At 33.6% G+C, this 20473-nt stretch overlaps 3 protein-coding genes and 1 pseudogene across 5 annotated transcripts in view; 1 reads left to right on the top strand and 3 right to left on the bottom strand.

The window, feature by feature from the left end:
- Nucleotides 1-570: 570 nt before the first annotated feature.
- LOC106323100 lies at nt 571-4161 on the bottom strand (annotated as a pseudogene).
- A 3497-nt stretch (nt 4162-7658) lies between these two features.
- On the bottom strand, nt 7659-11116 carry LOC106327050 (protein CROWDED NUCLEI 2). Of its 3 annotated transcripts, none has more exons than XM_013765059.1 (10): nt 10802-11116; nt 10591-10677; nt 10392-10499; nt 9999-10252; nt 9833-9921; nt 9657-9760; nt 9482-9572; nt 9103-9178; nt 8907-9018; nt 7659-8834 (listed from the first exon to the last, which is right to left on the bottom strand). In XM_013765059.1, the coding sequence occupies exons 1-10, from the start codon at nt 11040-11042 to the stop codon at nt 7819-7821; spliced, it is 2178 nt and encodes a 725-aa protein (XP_013620513.1). In that variant the 5' UTR covers nt 11043-11116; the 3' UTR covers nt 7659-7818. The 3 variants fall into 3 exon arrangements, with proteins under 3 accessions (XP_013620513.1, XP_013620511.1, XP_013620514.1); XM_013765057.1 differs by having other exon boundaries at nt 8907-9021; XM_013765060.1 differs by lacking the exon at nt 10802-11116 and having other exon boundaries at nt 8907-9021; nt 9999-10257.
- Nucleotides 11117-15005: 3889 nt separating this feature from the next.
- On the bottom strand, nt 15006-17676 carry LOC106326162 (cytokinin hydroxylase-like). The gene is made up of 4 exons (XM_013764181.1): nt 17370-17676; nt 16941-17170; nt 16068-16661; nt 15006-15537 (listed from the first exon to the last, which is right to left on the bottom strand). Exons 1-4 carry the CDS (start codon nt 17674-17676, stop codon nt 15112-15114), a joined length of 1557 nt encoding a protein of 518 aa, XP_013619635.1. The 3' UTR covers nt 15006-15111.
- Nucleotides 17677-19829: 2153 nt separating this feature from the next.
- LOC106323491 overlaps nt 19830-20473 on the top strand; it is a 2361-nt gene continuing 1717 nt past the window's right edge. The window contains exon 1 of the mRNA XM_013761604.1: nt 19830-20434. Coding sequence (XP_013617058.1) covers nt 19830-20434 — 605 coding nt within the window. The remainder of the gene's footprint in view (nt 20435-20473) is intronic.

The raw sequence follows: 20473 nt of genomic DNA on the forward strand, positions 1-20473 counted from the left end.
TATAATAATTTTCTTTTAATATGATTGATTATGATTATATAATATATAAAATATCACAGAATTTTTTATTTTTCATTTTATAAATGATTACTGAATTTATTATTGTATAATAATATTTCAAACTAATTTCAAAATTAGTGAAAATATTTAAATATAATTTCGCAAATGAAAATCTTGTAAAAATCTCTTAAAACAGATTTGTTAAAATTTTAAAATAAATATATTTATATTTAAAATGAAAAGATATCAAAAGATATTATGATTAAAGTATTTTAAAGATTCTATGTATTATTAGTCTTAATAAAATACATTTAAAAAGATTTCTAAGTGATGGTCCAAATTAAAAAAAAAAATCACACATGATATAAGTCATGACTTCTGTTTTAATATATAAGATTTAGTTTTGATAAGATACATTTGTTGACTTGTTGTTAAAGTAATTTTCAAGAATCCCACTTACATGCTTCCAAATGAGCCTGCTCTAAGGCGGATGACTTTAGATTTTAAACTAAAAAGAAACTTCTTGAACTTTAAACAACACAAAAGAAAATTAGAGACAAATCGTCCAATTTAAAGTGCTCGAACAATTAGAGGCAAATCGTAACCGGGTCTAAGGGAAAACACATGCTTTGTTGAATGGCGATAACCGGGGCGAAAACGAGATCTCGAACCGAGACAAAACCAACGAGAAGGGGATTTTGTACTCCATGAAGCCCATGTTCCGACCAATACACATTCTCCCTCCGAAACCAAAGGGCATAAAGCCCATCTTATTCTTACATCCACCATGCAAATCACCGTCGAATCTCTCTGGCTTAAATTCATTAACGTCATCTCCCCACAGCTCAACGTCGTGGTGCATCGCCACAACATCGATCCAAATGTTTGTACCGTTCGGAATCACTCGGCCATTCACTTCAATGTCTCTCCGTGCTTGCCGTTGTGCGTTCGGCGCTGATGGATATAGCCGGAGAACCTCGTTCATCACCCAGCTCATCTGCATCACCCAGTTCTATTCGTCAAATTTTTACAAGAAGTAAATGATAAATTGGTCAGCACAGTTACTACTTTTTGATTAATAGAGGTGAGCGCTATGGACTTGTATGTCGTGACCTTTGACATTGACCACGGGTCAGATGTAAATAAATTAAATTAAAATCTCAATTTTAAATTATGAATTTTTCTGTTTATTGTTAGAAACGATTTATGGAGCTTTAGAGATGTTATTTAGTCATAAATTTAAAAGAGAAATTCCCTATAATAGTTTTTTTTTAGTTTTTGTCACAAAAATAGCTTTCGATGAAGAAAATAACCAAAATAAATTTTATTAAAGAGTTAACTAATTTACACTTAAGATTTAGAGTTAATGGGTGAAGTTTTTGGGATAGGGTTTCAAATTTTAAAAAATAAAAAATTAAAATGAAAATTTTCAAAATAAAAAAGAGCTATTTTGGTCATTTTTTTTCTTGAAGGTTATTTTGTAATAAAAACTTAAAAAGACTATTTGAGAGAATTGCCCAATTTAAAATTCTTTAACAAACTATTAAAAATTTAATTTTAGAATTTTATTATTATTAAAAATTATCTGTGGATTTTAAAATTTAAAATATATCTTTAATTGTATTATATCTATGCCACTGTATTGAGTTTCACCTCAAATGAATTTTCTAATTTAATGAAAACTTAAATCTTAGTGCAATATCGTCAATCTTTAAAATCTATTAAGCATAACATACAAATATACATATGAATATAAAGTTTATTAATATTAAAATTTATATCATAATTTAGAATTATTAGTTTAATAACAATATCCTGTGATTTGATTTAAATTTTATTAAATTCATCAATAAGCTTATTTATTCTGATTCTCTCCATTTTTATGTATGGCATTTAAGTTTCTTAATCAAATTGAAAATAATTAAAATAGTTATCATTATTGACTATTTTAATTCAATCGTATTCATTATTTTATTAATTTAATTAAGAGCAACTGAATAACTTATAAAATGCATTAAATTATAGAAAAAAACAAAACATTAATTATGTGATAAACAAACATCTCTAGAACTGACATTGAATTTTAAATGGAACTGAGGAGTACTGAATTTTACAGACTGCATTATATCCTCATTACTTTCTTTCTCATTACTTCATTTGTTCCTAGCTAAGATAATGTGAACACACCAAAATTCACATTTATTCTCAACCGCGTTTAAGTTAAATAATGATATCATGTATGCATGCATATAATTATATAGTGAGTTTTCACCAAAAAGAAATTATATAGTGAGCCACGTGAAGTCGTGAACTGTTATGTACTATGTTTGGTAACGTACCTTCTTTAGTCCAGCAAGTTTTTTATACTCAATCTCGGAATCACCGATGACTTGTCTGATCTCGTCTCTAAGCGTGTCTTGCCACTCAGGATGGATCGCTAGAAGCATGAACGTCCACGTTAGTGCTAAAGCTGTTGTCTCAACGCCGGCGAAGAAGAATGTTTTGCATTCGTCCACAATCTCCGACGCAGTAAACTCCCCTTTCTCGGCCTTGAGCAAACTTCCGAGAAGATCATGGTGGTCGTCTCCTTCGACCAAAGATCTCTTTCGTTCATTTATGATCGACAAAAGGAGACTGTCGATCTCTTTACCTAACTCCTTGGGTTTTCTTGAAATCCAAAATGCCGCTAAATGGTACGCCTACGTAACGATGTGAGTGGAAGAGAGCAAGTTGCATGGCTCTTAGGTTTTTGAGGAATTGAGTTGCATTTTCTCCCGTGACTCCGAAGCTTGTTTTAGCACTTATCTCACCCGCTGTTACTATGATCTCGTTCTCCATGTCGAATACGGGATTGCCCGAGTTTATCTGTATATGGCCCATCTGTCCAACATGTTGGTGGTCGATTCCACCATCATATTTGCCATACCCTATTATTTAGGACGATCAATATAAAGCAACGAGAATACAAAGCATTCTAGTATGAAGCTTTGATTTAAACGAGATTTCATAGAAATTTAGAAGAAGGCTATAAAGTCTAAACTGTTGAATTAGATTAGCCACGCCATTAACTTTGTATCTTCAGACTGTAACCACTAACCACTGTAACTATATGAAAACGTGATTAGTTTTCAATCATTTATACCTTAAGATTAAGAGGGGGAAATGCAGGAGTAATCATGTGGCGATGACGTGTCCAATCATCGCCTTCAACCATAACCAAACCGTTGCCAAACATTGGCTCTCTGTCTTTCTTTAATACATTTGGTTTTCCCCAACTCTTCGCCAATACACCTTTCGACATTACACTCAAGAATTCAGGATCCGCCACGTACACGAACGGCTCTATGCCTAGCCAGTACACAAACACTTTCCCTGCATCACATAACACGTATAACCAATGATTATGTTAACATTTACATATAGTTAATCCAAATGTTTGGTAAAATAAGAATGTACACTTTTGTGAAAGCGTCATAAATATTAATAGAGACTAGTACTAAATCCAGAAAAGTTATAGTCCAAATCTCCGGAAAGAACTGAGAGTTATTATGTACCGTATTGTTGTTGCCAAAGAGCAAAATGTGGAAGCGCAATGGAATGTATGTCATGGTTGATTATGGTGGAAGATTTTCTCTTCTCCGCCATCACCAAGGCTATATTTAGCTTCTTTATGTCGCTAAAGTTTCCTAAAGGAAAACTAGTAGCTGGACCGACAAATCCATTTTGTCTAAGCTTCGTTTGAGCTTGAACCGGTGATATCCAGCAACGCTTAAAAAGCTTCAAGAACATAAGGCTAAGAACTATCACGACAACATTGAAAAACAAGTACAAAAACTGAGACACGCCAAGAAATTGATCCTATCTCTAATGTCTCTCCAAATATGTAAGAAAAAATATTTATCGATATCAGAATGTTTGCAGATGAAATGTGGGAATCAACCAAATGAAGTAAACTCGCCTCAATCTTTTTGCTTATATATAATTATTGGAATTTATCTTATTTTAGGTTGTTAATAATATTTCTTTACCACATTCAGCCAGCACAAACCAAAGGCGTTTAATTTGTGAAATCACTCTCACTACCTAATTTTGCACAATCTTTAAAACGTGGGTATGCCAAATGTCTAAAAGGCGAGAAGAAGTTAAATGGTCCATGTCCATTACCTCTACAGGGGACGCATGCCTTTCAAAAAACTGAACTTGATATGATTACTTAAGAAGCAAGAATCTAACTCACCAAAGGCAAGTGATGTTATTCCATCAAGAAAGCCAGAAAGTTGGTACAACTTCTGAAAAAGAAGGAAGTTAGTTTTGTAAGGTTTAGGACACTGTTAATGACTAAATGTGGCAAAAATAGACAAAGGACCTTGCTATCCGCTTCTGGGAGCTGTCGGAATTCCAAAGCCATCTTCCAGCTCAAAAGATCTTGACGTGAAAGAGGACTGTTGGAGAAAAGAATAGATATGAGAAGAGTTAGAGCTGGGCAAAAAAACCCAAATCCAACCGAATCGGATCCCAAAAAGATAGTACCGAACCGAACCAAAATTTGTGAAATATCCGATCGGGTTCAAAACTTTGATATCTAGAGAACTAGTAACGAAGCCGGCTCGAACCGAAATATTTTAATACTTAAATGTATTAACTATTTTCGGATTTTTTTAAGCGTATATGCTTGGATGATAACAATAGCAGATCTACCTTTCGGGTGAGAATTTAAATTGACTGCTCTCAGCAGAAGGCATGTTGTGGTTAGAAAGTTTGCTTGAGATAATTCCAGCCTCTGCCAAACCTATACTATCCAATGAAAATGAAGAAAAAAAAAGTTTAATCATGACCTTCACCGACTGATCAGCATCAATGTTAAAAAAAAAGTTCAATCGATCACCTTGAATGAATGGAAAATCAGGATCTTCAGGTGCGATATCATCAAATGCAAGTTCAGTAACATTCTCTATGTACATGGCAGGATACACTTTCGATGCTGAGTTCCTGTTAGTCCGATTGAAGGAATTTTCACAATGTGAGGCGGTAAAGAAATTATATATGTATATTTATTTTTATTAATATTTATATATATATATATATATTTTTTTTTTTTTACAGAATTATTTGAAATTCAATTGTCTATATCATGGGAAATATATAAATGTTAATGTCCATGTTCGTTCGATGTTTGATCAATTCTTTTTATATTTATATACTACATAAAATAATGGATAGAAAACAATTTATAGAAGTTGATATAATGATTTCATATTCATACAAAAATAAAATCGAATCTTAAATAATTATTAATATTTTATAATGTTTATACATGTTTTTTAAAATAATTAGGCTTTGAAGATTAGATGAATTATATTGAACGAATATATTAAAATTTTGATTCAAAATTGTTTGGCATTTAAATCAAATAATAAAGTGAATAAAGTGATGTTATGATTGAAAATAACTATAAGATGGTTTTTGGTTCATTGATTGTATAATTTTTATGACTATTTAGAGAGAAATAAATATTAGGCAAAAATATGTAAAAAATTAGGAAAATATTAAGTAATAAAAAAAAAAAAGAAGAGGCAGAAGAAGATGCATAATATATGTTGGAGAAGTAAATATGATAATTACATATATAATTTCACAAGCATTTGTTATTACTAAATATTCATCAGTCGATTTTACATCAAATTTTATGGAAACTTTACGATAAGGTCTAAGCTCAATGCCGTTTCAACATCTCTGAGTCTCTTCCACTTTCTTTTATAGTAACAAAGCAAGAGACAATACAACACTTGCTACTACGAGAACCCCAACTATCAAAATAATCACAACTTCTATGGATAAAGCAGGAATCAGTCAATCAGTTAAGGTGGAAACTGGAGACAGCGACAGAGCCGTGGTAATGGTAAGCAACGACATGACTCTCAGGGAATTGGTTTTAGGTACTGTTTTTGGCTAAAGTGAGAAACAAGCGAGAAACAGAGGAAGAGGATGATGAACAGTTTGGTCACCATTTAATTCGTGGTATTAAAACCTCTTAATACGAAAAGTAATCTAGTTTTCCCCACTTACAAAAAAATTGGTTCTAGCTATCCCTTCTATTACCCCACTTTTTTTTACCTTACCTCATTGGAAAGTAATCTAATTAGGTTTTGAAGATTAGATGAATTATATTGAACGAACATGTTAGAATTTTGATTCAAAATTGTTTGGCATTTAAATAAAATAATAAAGTGAATAAGATGATGTTATGATTGAAAAGAACTATAAGATGGTTTTTGGTTCATTGATTGTATAATGTTTATTACTATTTAGAGAGAAATAAATATTAGGCAAAAATAAGGAAAACATTAGCAAAAATTTAATAAAAAAAATTAAATAATAAAAAAAAATAAGAAGAGATAGAAGAAGATGCATGATATATGTTGGAAAAGTAAGTATGATTATTTTAGATTCTACCATACATGTCAAAAAATGTTTTACTACAACAAGAAAGTCTTTTAACATCCAAAAATCTTATAACATAAACCACTCGAGGGTCTTATTTGGCAGGAACTCATAAACTAGCAATCTTTGAGATCCAGTTACGCAATAACCAATAAGGGAAACAAGATTCCTGTGATGAACTCTACTTATGAACAGTATCTCTGCTTGAAACTCTCGTTCTCCTTGTCTACTTCCATCTTTAAGATGCTTAACCGGAACCTCAGTCCCATTTTGAAGAACTCCATTATGAACACAACCAAAACCACCTTTTCCAAGTAGGTTGGTGTTGGAGAAGTCATCAGTTGCCTTAACCAAATCTTCGTACGTAAACATCATCTTCGTACTTGTACTTTGATTCGGTTGATGCTGCTGCAGAGTGTTGGTGTTACCTACACAAATCATTATACTTTAATCAGAGTAAAATTCTTTGAACTGATTAACAAATTAGCCTAAAGCCATAAACCTCGAATCTAGAAAATCAAAAATTACCAAATGACTAAGCCCTAAAAATAAGGTCTAAGCTCAATGCCGTTTCAACATCTCTCAATCTCTTCCACTTTCTTTTGCAGTAACAAAGCAAGAGACAAAATACAGCACCAGCTACTACGAGAACCCCAACTATCAGAATAATCACAACTTCTATGGATAAAGCATGAGTCAGTGAATCAATTAAGGTGGAACTCGTAGACGGCGACGGAGCCGTGGTGATGGTAAGCAACGACATGAATCTCAGGGAATTGGTTTTAGGTACTGTTTACCCCATTTTTTTTACCTTATCTCATTGGAAAGTAATCTAATTAGCCCGAATTGAAAAATATCTATTCTAACTACCTCAACTTTCTTCGGACCGCACGTCTCTCTGTCCCCATAATTATTGTCAACTTTCAATGCTCTTTCTCCGTATAATTATTGTCTACTTTTTCCATCTTCTTAATTTACATTTTTTATTGTACTAATAAATCCACACAAAACCAGAAAAGATTGATTTTTATCAATAATACAAAATAATCTCAAACTCCCAATCTGAAACTTCCCAATTATTGAAGACTCCCCAAATGTTTTTAGTTATCTAAGACAAAACTATTCGAAGAACTTTGCTGTAAGAAACCATTCTTACTAATTTTTTTTAGATTCTTCAAATCTCCAACGTTCTTGGGAGATTATTTTAGATTCTACCATACATGTCAAAAAATGTTTTACTACAAGAAGAAAGTTTTTAACATCCAGAAATCTTACAAGATAAACAACTCGAAACAAAGCTAAAAATGCAACGCTTTAAAGATTTGTTTAGCCGGTGATGTTCTGCGACTTGTTGAGGACAACTAAACCTCAAAAAACCTATTTTGACTTGAGTTTCCATACTCTATCCTTAAACTCTTCCACAACCTCCTTAGTTCGCATCATAGAGACATCTCTGATCTCACCAATCTTCAAGCCCGCTTGTTTCCTTAAATCTTCCGCTCTTGACTTTGTTTTCATTTCCACCTCTTTGGCTTTGTTGCTCATTCCACGAACTTGTTTCTCCAAAGCTGATATCAAAAGCCTTATCTTCTCTACAATCGAGTAGATAACATCTCTGGATCTCTCTCTTACATCTTGCGCCATCTTCTTGAGCTTAGCAACCGCATTCTCACCTCTGTTCATGGTTCCTTCGACGGAATATTGCTTCCCAGCGTTCAACCACGTAGCCTCGGTTGTTGTCTGTTCACTGAGGTCTCTGTCAACAATCACTTTCAGGCCATACTTCTCCCAACGCCCTCTAGCTTCTTCCAGCACTTTTGCTTGCTCTGTTGCTCTTCTCGCTTCATCCTCCGCCCAGTCCCTGGCTCTGGATAAAGCGTTCCTCTCAACCTCAAGCTCACTCTGCAACCTTAGTATCTCCTCGTTCTCCTCCTCCACTTGCTTTTGAAGTCTACCAAGCCTCTCCTTCTCAAACGACATCTCTGCCTTGTTATTCACAAGGCTTTGAAGTTGTTCCTCAAGCTCGTTGCGTAGCCTTGCAAGAGACTCCATTTCCGTTTCAATCGACGTGCGTTCTTTCTCCAATGCGAGAGTCTCCTCTTCTTTCTCAACTCTAAGCCTTGTCATCTCCGTTTTTGCTTCTTCAGCCAATTTCACCACCGCATCTACCGTTTCTTTTTCTCTTAAAAGCTCTTTCTCAAAGCTGGCGTTGATCTCCTTCTCCACCTGAGCAACCAGCGCGTTATGGGCAGAAACCACGTTTTCAGCCATAGCCTCTGCTTGGATACGAGCTAGCTCCTCACTAACTGCTTCACAAGCTTCACCAGTTGCAAGAGACGCAGCTGTTTGGGCTTTTGTAACTGCTTTAGACGGCTGAAACAATCTGGTACGCCCTAGAGGAACACAATGCCTTTCAAAAACTGAACTTGATATGATTTACTTAAGAAGCAAAGAATGTAACTCACCAAAGGCAAGTGCTGTTATTCCATTCTCTCCAGCAGATAAGTCGGCTATAAGAGCAGGCCACGCTTCTGGGTTTATTTTATCAATGTCAACAAAGCCAGAAAGTTGGTACAACTTCTGAAAAAAAAAAGAGAAGTGAGTTGTGTAAGGATTAGGACACTGTCAATGACTAAATGTGGCAAAAATAGACAAAGGAACCTTGCTATCCGCTTCTGGGAGATGTCGGAATTCCAAAGCCATCTTCCAGCTCAAAAGATCCTGACGTGAAAGAGGACTGTAGAGAAAAAAAAAAAGATTATGAGAAAAGTTAAGGCTGGGCAAAAAAAAAAACAGAATCCGAAGAACCCAGCCGAATCTGATCCTAAAAATTAGTACCAAACCCGAACCAAAATTGGTGAAATATCCAAACGGGTTTAAAACATTGCTATCTAAAGAACTAGAACCGAACCCAACACGAACCGAGATATTTCGGTATCCGAATATATCCAAATCATATTTATATACTTATTATGTGTACTAGTTATTTTCAGATTTCTTTTAAGCTTATATGCTTGAATGGAATCAATAGCAGATCTACCTTTCTGGTGAGAACTTAAGCTGACTGCTCTCAGAAGAAGACATGTTGTGGTTGGAGAGTTTGCTTGAGATAATTCCTGCCTCTGCCAAACCTATAATAATCCAACGAAGATAAAGAAAAAAAGATTAATCCATATTCAGCATCAATGTTAAAAAAAAAAAGTTCCATCGATCACCTTGAATGAATTGAAAATCAGGATCTTCAGGTGTGATATCATCAAATGCAAGTTCAGTAACATTCTCGATGTACATAGCAGGATACACTTTCGATGCTGAGTTCCTGTAAAAACCGATGAAGGTGTTTTCACAATGTGAGGCCGTGAAATATTTCAAGGAGAGGACAATTACCTACCTCGATAGAACATTGCTTGCAGAAACCAACCAACGAGCGAATTCACGGCGTGTACATAAATCATAAGGCCGAGCATCAGATTCAATAACCTATACAAAGTTAAAATATCAGTTCTTAAACACATCAGAAATAGTTCACAGTAGTCTAAAGAGTTAGAAAAAAGTACCTTTAAAGCTTGTAAAGCTGCAAACATTTGACTTTGAACTGGGTCCACAACTGTTGGAAAGATAGGTCTCAAGGGGTTTACTGGTGGAACCGTGGACGGGGCAGGTATGCCTGTATAACAGCGGGGTTTCTTCTCCTCGTCTGGGATTTGAGAAGTCTCTGTATCTACCCCATCCGCTCGGCTTTCTGATGATTTCTTCACCTCGTGGTTTTCTTTGCTTGTAGATGCGGATTTTGACTCCAAAAGTGGTGAAACTAAACTAACATCCATAAAAGGGACCGTCAAACATGCAACCACATTGAGAGTTAAGATGCAAATACAATATATTCGTTGTACAGTCATGTCTGAGTGTCTGAAGATGAAAAGAAGTTAAAAAAAGATCCATGTCCATACCTTTATAGCTTTCTTTTTCATCTTGGTCCATCAAATTACCTCTCTCATGACTAGTTTCCCCGACTTGATCACTTGAGCTTTCAGAAACCATCACTTCTACTTTTGGTCCTACAGTTTCACCAAAATTATATGCTTCATCAACTACGTAGTAATCAGACACTGAGAGAAAGAAAAAAAAAAAGGAGTTAAAGTTGCATACTAGTTAACACGTGTCCCTTGAAAGATAGAGCCGCGAAAGCTAGCCCAACGAAGAGAACCATTCCAGCCACACCAGAGACCAATGTTCCTGAAAATCAATCCAAACCCTTTAGGGAAAGGCAAAACCTTTATCTTCATTTTACACTCAATTAAGCAAAATCTCTGAGACCAATCTCGTTTTCCGACAAACTCAGATCAGAAAAAGTTCGTACCTTTATACCAATCGCCACCGCCAGAATCCGAAGTCATCTCATCGTCTCCTGAATCAGCCCACCCGCGAAAACGATCCGACCCGCGACCCGATTCTGCATTCTGTGCAGCGCATGACATCCGTAGACGGCGACTGAGCTTCGTCAACTTCGCTCTCGCCGGAGCAGCTTTGAAGCTCCGATAGTTGAGGGCAATCCTCAGCTGGAGAGAGCTTGGCGTCCATGTCGCCATCGCAGATGCCATAGTTCGAAAAGTCGGATCAACTGACAGATTACATGTTTGGTTTTTGCTTTTGGTCCGATGCCTTCCTTCATAAACGAGACAAGGAAAGTAATACGAAATGTTTCGCATAATTATGGAAAAGGTCCTTGTATTTATCTACTACTTCCAACTTGTACCAATCTTCTTCTTTTTTTTTTAACAAGACGAGGCCCATTGTAATATTGGGCTTCTCATTTCTAAACACGATTACGCTCTCAAGAGTATAATGCGTTGCATGTCCAATGAGTTGTGTCTGAGGGAGTAGTTTCTTTGGGTAATGTGTTTAACGACTACTACTGTTTCTCTCTGCCAATTTTTGTGAATTTCCTATATTATCTTACCTTATTCCACTTTAAAAGAGACCGATATATTAGGGGGGGGTTATTGGGCAAAGAATTCTAGAAGAGTTATTAAATTTTGAGATTCTATTGTTATTGGTTTGTGAATTTTTAAAATCTAAATAGAATTCATTGTTATTGGAGTGATGATTTTTAAATTCCACTCAAAATCCTTTGTTATTAGAAAAGTTTAGTTTTCATTGATTTTAAGATTATATTAAAATCTATTGTTATTGGGATGTAAATTTTCTTTGTTTTTACTCATACTACTCAACTTTGAGAATATCATCTATACCCATAAGATTTTTGAAATCAATGTAATAAAATACACTCACATACAAAAACTCAAATTGAAGAATGAAATAATATACAAATCACAACTTTAACATAATACAATTCACAACTTAAAAAATAGAAAAAAATATTAAAAATTTATAATAAAAATTGTAAAAATAGTTTTTAAAAAGCACTTTCGAATTTTTTTAAAAAACATTTCAAAAATAATAATTCAAATTTTTTTACAGAAATTCAAATTTAAAACATATATTTCGAAATTATATAAAATTTTTATTTTTATTTTTTATTATTTATATCTATAAAGTAAGAAGTAGAAATTAATTTTTTTGGTCATTTTATTTCTTAGTAATGAAAATCTATGTAAAAGTATTTGATAAAATTTGTTAAATCTAGTTAACTTGTAAAATCCTCTCAACTATTAAAATCATCAAATTCCACAGAAATTCATGTTCCAATAACCCCCTAAAAGTGATATCATCAAATGGAAGTTCAGTAACATTATCTATGTACATGGCAGGATACACTTTCGATGATGAGTTCCTGTTAACCCGATTGAATGATACATTTTCACAAAGTGAGGCGGTAAAGAATTATATATGTATATATATATATTTTTTATTAATATATATATTTATAGAATTATTTGAAATTCAACTGTGTATATCATGGGGAATATATATATAAATGTTAATGTCCATGTTCGTGCAATATTGTTTGATCAATTCTTTTTATATTTATATACTACATAAAATAATGGATATAAAACAGGTTATAGAAGTTGATATAATGATTTCATATTCATATAAAAATATAATTGAATCTTTAATAATTATTAATCTCTCATAATGTCCATATATGCTTTTTTAAATAATTAGGCTTTGAAGATTAGATGAATTATATTGAACGAACATGTTAGAATTTTGATTCAAAATTGTTTGGCATTTAAATCAAAAAATAAGGTGATGTTATGATTGAAAAGAACTATAAGATGGTTTTTGGTTCATTGATTGTATAATTTTTATTACTATTTAGAGAAAAATAAATATTAGGAAAAAATATGTAAAAAATTAGGAAAACATTAGAAAAAATTTAGTAAAATAAATAAATAATAACAAAAAAATAATAAGAAGAGATAGAAGAAGATGCAATATATCTTGGAGAAGTAAATATGATTATTTTAGATTCTACCATACATGTCAAAAAATATTTTACTACAACAAGAAAGTCTTTTAACATCCAGAAATCTTATAAGATAAACAACTCGAGAGTCTTATTTGGTAGGAACTCATAAACTAGCAATCTTTGAGATCCAGTTACGCAATAACCAATAAGGGAAACGAGATTCATGTGATGAACTCTACTTATGAATTGTATCTCTGCTTGAAACTCTCGTTCTCCTTGTCTACTTCCATCTTTAAGATGTTTAACCGCAACCTCAGTCCCATCTTGAAGAACTTCTTTATGAACATAACCAAAACCACCTTTTCCAAGTAGGTTGGTGCTGGAGAAGTCATCAGTTGCCTTGACCAAATCTTCGTACGTAAACATCATCTCCGTACTTGTACTTTGATTCGATTGCTGTTGCTGCAGAATGGTGGCGTTACTCTCATTAAAACAAGTAGGATAACACATACTCCCTCTCTTTCAGGTAAAAAAAAATGCATGTTCTAGAGAAAAATTTTGTTTTAAAAAGATAAATTTTTTGTATTTTTAATGCAATTTTTGTCAACTAATAATGAAAAATTATGAAGTTCAAAAATATTAATTGTATTTTTAAAAAATATTATTGGTTTAAAAATATAGGAAATATAAACTTGCAAAAAACTATGCATTTATAACTAAGTTTTAATATATTTTATTAAAAAAATGTGAAAATTCTAAAATATGTATTATTTTAAAACGGATGGATTATTGTTTTCTGCTGTATTTGGCTAAAAAACTTTTCTACTAAATTTTTCTTGATTGGTAAATATTGGACTGGAGATAGAGGGTGTGACTGGTAGATTTTAAAGTAACTAGGAGAAATAAAAGTGGAGAAATTATGAGAAAAAATGGCAGAGTAAAACAAAAAGAAAATAAAATAAAATCAGGTGTAGTTACTTTCTACTTCAGAAGCATTGAGGTAATAAAGTGTACTATATACCACCAATTAAACAGTTGTGAGCGTAAGAGAGATGTAAATTAATTTTACTTGATTGGCAGAAGTATAAGTTGAACAGGGAGTAAAAATATTATCGCTAAAAAATTCTCGCTGGAAGTGATTTCCAGTCAAATTGAGAATAAAATACTTTTACTCTAAAATATTTACTCTAAAGTGAAATGTTATCCACTCACACTCAAAATTTTGTAAAAGATTTTCTCACTTATAAACATGATGAGATCCATTGTAAATATTGGGCTGAAGATAGAATATTTTTTTTTCTTCTCTAAAGCTAAACCAATGAAACTATGATATTTGTATGTTGAGTTTTTTAAGGGATTCTAATAATATTTATGTTGAGATACAATATCACTCTCTCTCTTTAGTCTTTTCTTTCTTTTTAATAAATTAATGATGAGGACCTCATCTTTATCTTGCTAATGGAGGTGTTCTTATGGCACCATTAGTAGTAGTCCCTCAATAGGTTTCTAATGATAAAATAACAAAATGTATTGAAAGAGAAGGAGAAATAATAACAAATCATAAAAATCGATTGGTCGCAAAGAAACTTCCACAAGAAAGAAAAAAAACTTTTCTACAACTGTGGTATTATTAGTTGCAAAATTGTTAAATAAAAATAAAAATATAGTTATAAATATAAATGTTATTATTTTATTTTTATTGAGAAATGTAATTGGTTTTTCATCGCTGCTCATGCTCTTATGTTCTCCTTGACTGATGGAATCCATCTTTTATTTCCAACAATAACGTATCCGAATTCGTCAAAGTACACAACAAAAACTAGGGTAAGAGAAGTCTTCTAGATTTTAGTACACAAAATCTCTAAGAGCACGTCCATGTCCATCGGTAGGATGGAAGGGGTATCCTATAATTTAAATATTTTTAAAAAAGTAAAATTAAAAAAAAAAAAAAAATAGACATGTGTCACTGATCTGTTAGAACTCCACTTTACACTATTATGTCCACATGTCATTTTTTTATTGCTTTAACCTTTCTAAATAAATTTTAATTTACTTACATAACAAAATGTTACTAAAATATAAATAGAAAAAAGTCTAGGAAACCATGGAGAGTATGTTACCGATGGAGGTGCTCTAATACTCAGAGTTTATTTCATTTAGAGAAATTACATGTAAATAACGACCGAAACATAAATTCAGCAGAAAAGAAAATTTCGATACTCGAAACATTAATAACAATACACACATGTGTATATGATAAAACAAAGTCTATAAAATTTGTGTGTTAACGGTTTTTAAAGTGGTCGTACGATTAGAGGCAAACCATAACCCGGTCTGAGAGAGAGCATATACTTTGGTGAATGGTGATAACCGGGTGAAACCGATATTTCAAACCGGGACAAAACCAACGACAAGACGATCTTGTACTCCATGGTGGTTAAGTTCCGACCAATACACATTCTCCCTCCAAAGCCAAACGGCATAAACCCCATCTTATTCTTACAACCACCGTGCAAATCACCGTCAAATCTCTCCGGTTTAAACTCGTTGACGTCGTCTCCCCACAACTTGGGGTCGTGGTGCATCGCCACCACATCGATCCAAATGTTTGTACCGTTTGGAATTAGGCGGCCGTTCACTTCAATGTTTTTTCGGGCTTGCCGTTGTGCGTTTGGCGCCGGTGGATATAGCCGGAGAACCTCGTTCATTACCCAACTCATCTGCATAAGATGATTGCAAGTTCTATTCGTTAATGTTATATATGAATATATGTTACAAAAAAAAATATGCCTAATTATGTAGTATTAAATGTGGTTTAATTAACTAAAATGTGATTTAACTGAATATCACTAATGATATGCGTTTCGCACGTTTTAGTCGTGGATAAAAACAAATAGGATACCCATTACTATGGATCCATACTGTCATGTGGCTTAGGATTTTTCAGTACAGAGCTGAGGTGGCACGTCTATAATTTGTCAGCGAAGTCGTTGAAATGTATATTTCAAGGTATTTCAAAACAAAAACTGTATTTTATTATTTCCTCACTTTTTTATTGATGAAATATTCCATTTGGGAATTCTTACTATGCGGATGCCAACTAAACTTAAAATATCTTAGTTTATATTTATTTTCTGTGAAACCTTAAACTTATTTATGTACTAACGTGCCAAATTGCACATTATGTGAACGCGTTCAAATATAACCACGTGAACTGTTTGTGTGCTATGTTTGGTAAATGGTAACGTACCTTCTTTAGTCCGGCAAGTTTGTTATACTCAATCTCAGAATCTCCGATGACTTGTCTGATCTCGTCTCTGATCGTTTCCTGCCATTCGGGATGGATCGCAAGAAGCATGAGCGTCCACGTAAGCGCTAAAGCAGTCGTCTCGTGGCCAGCGAAGAAGAACGTTTTGCATTCGTCTACAAGCTCCGTCGCTGTAAACTTTCCTTTATCGGCCTTAAGCAACATTCCGAGAAGATCGTGGTGGTCCTCTCCTTCGACCAAAGATCTCTTTCGTTCGTTTATGATCGACAAAAGAAGATCATCGATCTCTTTACCTAACACCCTTGCTTTAAGGGTTTGCTTGAAGGCCAAACTGTTGCTAAAGGGTACCCCTACGTAGCGATTCGAGTTGAAAAGGGCAAATTGCATGGCCCTTAGGTTTTTGAGGACTTGAGTTCCGTTTTCTCCTTTGACTCCGAAGCTTGTCTTAGCAATTATCTCACCGGCTGTTCCTATGATCTCGTTCTCCATGTCGAATTCGGGGTTGCCTGAGTTTATCTGTATGGCCCATCGGTCCAACATGTTGGTGGTTGATTCCACCATCATAGTTTTCATAGCCTATAATTTTAAGAGCATCAATTAAAGTAATGAGAAAAGGAGAAACATTCGAGTACGCAGCTTTGATTAATTTGACGAGTCTTATTTGTATGGTCTAGTCTTTTCAAAACCATAAAGACCTTGGAATTTCTGTCATGGAAAATGGTGGCTCATGCTTTTTAGAAAATGACTACAAAGTCTAAATTGTTGAACTAGATTAGTCACCTTATTAACTTCCTATATTTTGGACTTGCCAATCAATGTAAACGACTTGAAAACTAGTTTACTTTCTAATCATACCTTCAGATTGACATGGGAAAATGCAGGAGTGATAATGTGGCGATGTCGTGTCCAGACATCTCCTTCGACCATAACCAAACCGGTACCAAACATTGGCTCTCTGTCTTTCTTGAAAACATTTGGCTTCCCCCAACTCTTCCCCAATACACCTTTCGACATAACACTCAAGAATTCAGGATCCGCCACGTACACGAATGGCTCTATGCCTAGCCAGTACACAAACACTTTCCCTGCGTTACATAACACATTCAGTAGTCTATGTTAATATTTACATAGAGTAATCCATATGCTAAACTGATTATAGAAATGTTATTTCAGTACCGGTTGAAGAAGAAAATGTTGAACCGTCCGAAATTATATCAAAGAATGATATCAATTCTAGAAACATTATAGTGCACATGTCCATAACTTAAATATGAGTTTATTTACCGTATTGTTGTTGCCAAAGAGCGAAATGTGGAAGGGCAATGGAATGTATGTCATGCTTGATTTTGGTGGATGATTTGTTGTTCTCCACCATTACCAAGGCCGGTTTTAGCTTATTCATGTCATTAAGGTTGCCTAATGGAAAGCTAGGAGGTGGACCGGAAAATCCGTTTTCTCCGAGCTTCTTCTGAGCTCGAACGGGCAATATCCAGCAATGCAGAAAGAGCTTCAAGAACACAAGGCTAAGAACTACAACGAAAACATTGAAGAACATGTACCAAAATGGAAACGCGTCAAGAAACTGATCCATCTCGAATATGTATGAATAATTGATAATGTGTGTGTTGTATTATCTTGAAGACTATTTATATGCGTTTTAGTGCAATGTTGTACTCAAAATGTTTGCAGGTGAAACATAGGGATCAACCAAATGAGGTATTTATACATGTTTTCTAGGTCGGAAGTAGAAGAATGTCAGACTTGGACCAACGAACTCTCTTCTCTCTTTTAATTTATTGTATTGTCAGGGTCTTATTTAATGTTGCTACATAACGTTTCTTTACCATTTTCTGGTCAAACATAATCGGCATCTAGCCTTCCTGTCTTTTTCCTTTTTGCTATAATGTTTTGTCAAGTTTCTTTTTGTTGTCTAGTTTCTCCGGCTCCTTTTTTGAATAACTGAAAGTGATGTGAATGTTTAGATGTTGTATTTTAATCCTTGGTTGTGCGGATTTTTGTTTTCATTTATTTTTATATAATCATTTTTTTAATTCTAAATTGGTATATATTATATTATATATGTGTCTATCAATTTTTAAAATATAATAAGTTTACAGTATATTTTTTTCATTGAATAGACTGTTTCAAACTTTTACATGTATTTGTATCTTCTTATATATATATATTTTCAGATTATTATTTCATTATTAAAATCGTAACTATATATATAAAGATTAGTAAAATATTATTTTATTATCATATTCAAAAATATTGTAACATTTCACAAATTTAGAAAGTTTTTAAAAAATTAAACTTTTTGCTTCATAGATTTATATTATCGAGTAAATAATTAAACATTTAGTTTTTGTTTTATTTTTAAAATAAACTATATAGATTAAAATTTGTTTTCATTGGTTTAAGGTAGTAAAGATTAATCATTGTTAGATAATATGATTTTTGTTATTTAAAAAAAAAATCTTTATAATTTTAAAAGTTAACATCGACAAATATTTAAATAATTAATATATGGAGGTATAGTATTACAACATTAAATTCTATCTATTTAATTTATACTATCTATAAATCCAATGGATCATCTATTGTTTAAATTCAATTATTGATAGCCCAATAAAAATTTTTGGTATGACCAAAATTTAAATAATAAGATTAGAGATTAAACGTAACATGACTTTATAGAAATAGATCTATTAGGTCCATTTTAAAAAAAATCACACATGAATCAAAGTTGCGACTTCTGTTCTAATATATAAGATGGAAATAGTTAAATACAGTTTACCCTTTTTTTTTGTTTGTCAACAGATAAATTATTTGTTTTTCTGTTTAACTGGATAAATTATTTAGTTGACCAAATAAACAAAGGATAAAGGTTACAGACCCCTAGGTCTTTTTACAACATCTTTCATTCATTTAATCACACTATTTCTCTTTGCCGCCCTATGTTTTTGGTTTTTTCTTTATGATTTATAATATGATATACATAAAAGTATAAACACGAACTCTCTTTACTTGTGTTATTGGATTTAAACCAGCTTTATACAACATTTTCGTTCGTTTATAATTTAATCATAATTTTTGTCACTTTGGTTTTAATATTTGCTTATTTCATTTTTTATAATTTATGTTTAATTTCACATAAAGAAAAGACAACTACAGTAATATATATATCTTTATCTTTAGGGCTACAATATCTTTTTATCTTACAAAACATATTAATAACAAGCTAATATCTTAACCAAAAAAATAGCAAAACACTTATGATAATTATAACTCTCTAGGGCTTCTAAGGCGGTAGAGCTGGCGATTACTCAGATCGAAATCTTCCATTGAAGTTTCGATCTCCACCTGATCGGTACGTCCTTCGGCGTATTGATTCCCACATCGACGATTACTTGCGCACTGGTGTTCCGACGATCTCTGATTCTGGGTCCGTTTTGCTGCCGTCTCCCCCACGCTTTATGCGAGACACGACGGTTTACTCTGTTACTGACGACATCGACGACCTTACATATTCCAAACTGCTCACCGAATCATCAACCGGGCTGTCTCTCCTGTCTCTAGCTTGGCGAGGTGCCGGTGCTCTGGTTCGTTAAACGGCACAGAGTCAGTGCTTGCTCTGTTTCTAGTTGTCTCTGATCTGGTTGGACTCGTACGATCTGATCTCTCTCACTGCGATCAAAAGTCGCAGACTTTGGTCTTGTTCTCTATTGATCCTAGTATTCTCGCATGGGATCGTTTCAACGTAACAAATCCAGTCATTGGATTGATATTAAAGGCAAAGGGATCATGTATGATGAGGATGATGAACCGATCAAGTTAACTGATCAAGACACTCCCCAAAATATTACGGAATTCCAGTTATCTTTGATTGGAAAGATTCTGAACCCGAAGAAACAAAATGTCGAAAAGCTTCTTCAGAAAATGCCATCGCAATGGGGCATGGAGGACCGTATTACCGCTAACGATTTGGGTAATGGAAAGTTTCTTTTGAACTTTACCACAGAGGATGATCTCAACTCTGTCCTTCGAAAGGGCCCGTTCCACTTCAACTTCTGCATGTTTGTGCTGGTTCGATGGGAACCTATTGTCCATGATGATTACCCTTGGATAATCCCTTTCTGGACTCGATTGATTGGTGTTCCACTTCACCTGTGGACGGTTAATAATCTGAAGGAGATAGGAGCTCGGTTGGGACATGTTCATCAGGACCAAATTGAGCTAATGGAAGGGAGAATGCTCATTGATATTGATACTCGTCGGCCGCTGAAGTTTGCAAGGAAGGCTGAATCTCCGGAAGGGGATGAGGTTACAATTGAGATCAAATACGAGATGTTATTTAAGCATTGTTCTACTTGTGGCTTGCTTACCCA

Source organism: Brassica oleracea, chromosome C2 (assembly GCF_000695525.1).
Source record: "Brassica oleracea var. oleracea cultivar TO1000 chromosome C2, BOL, whole genome shotgun sequence".
Classification (NCBI taxonomy): domain Eukaryota; kingdom Viridiplantae; phylum Streptophyta; class Magnoliopsida; order Brassicales; family Brassicaceae; genus Brassica; species Brassica oleracea.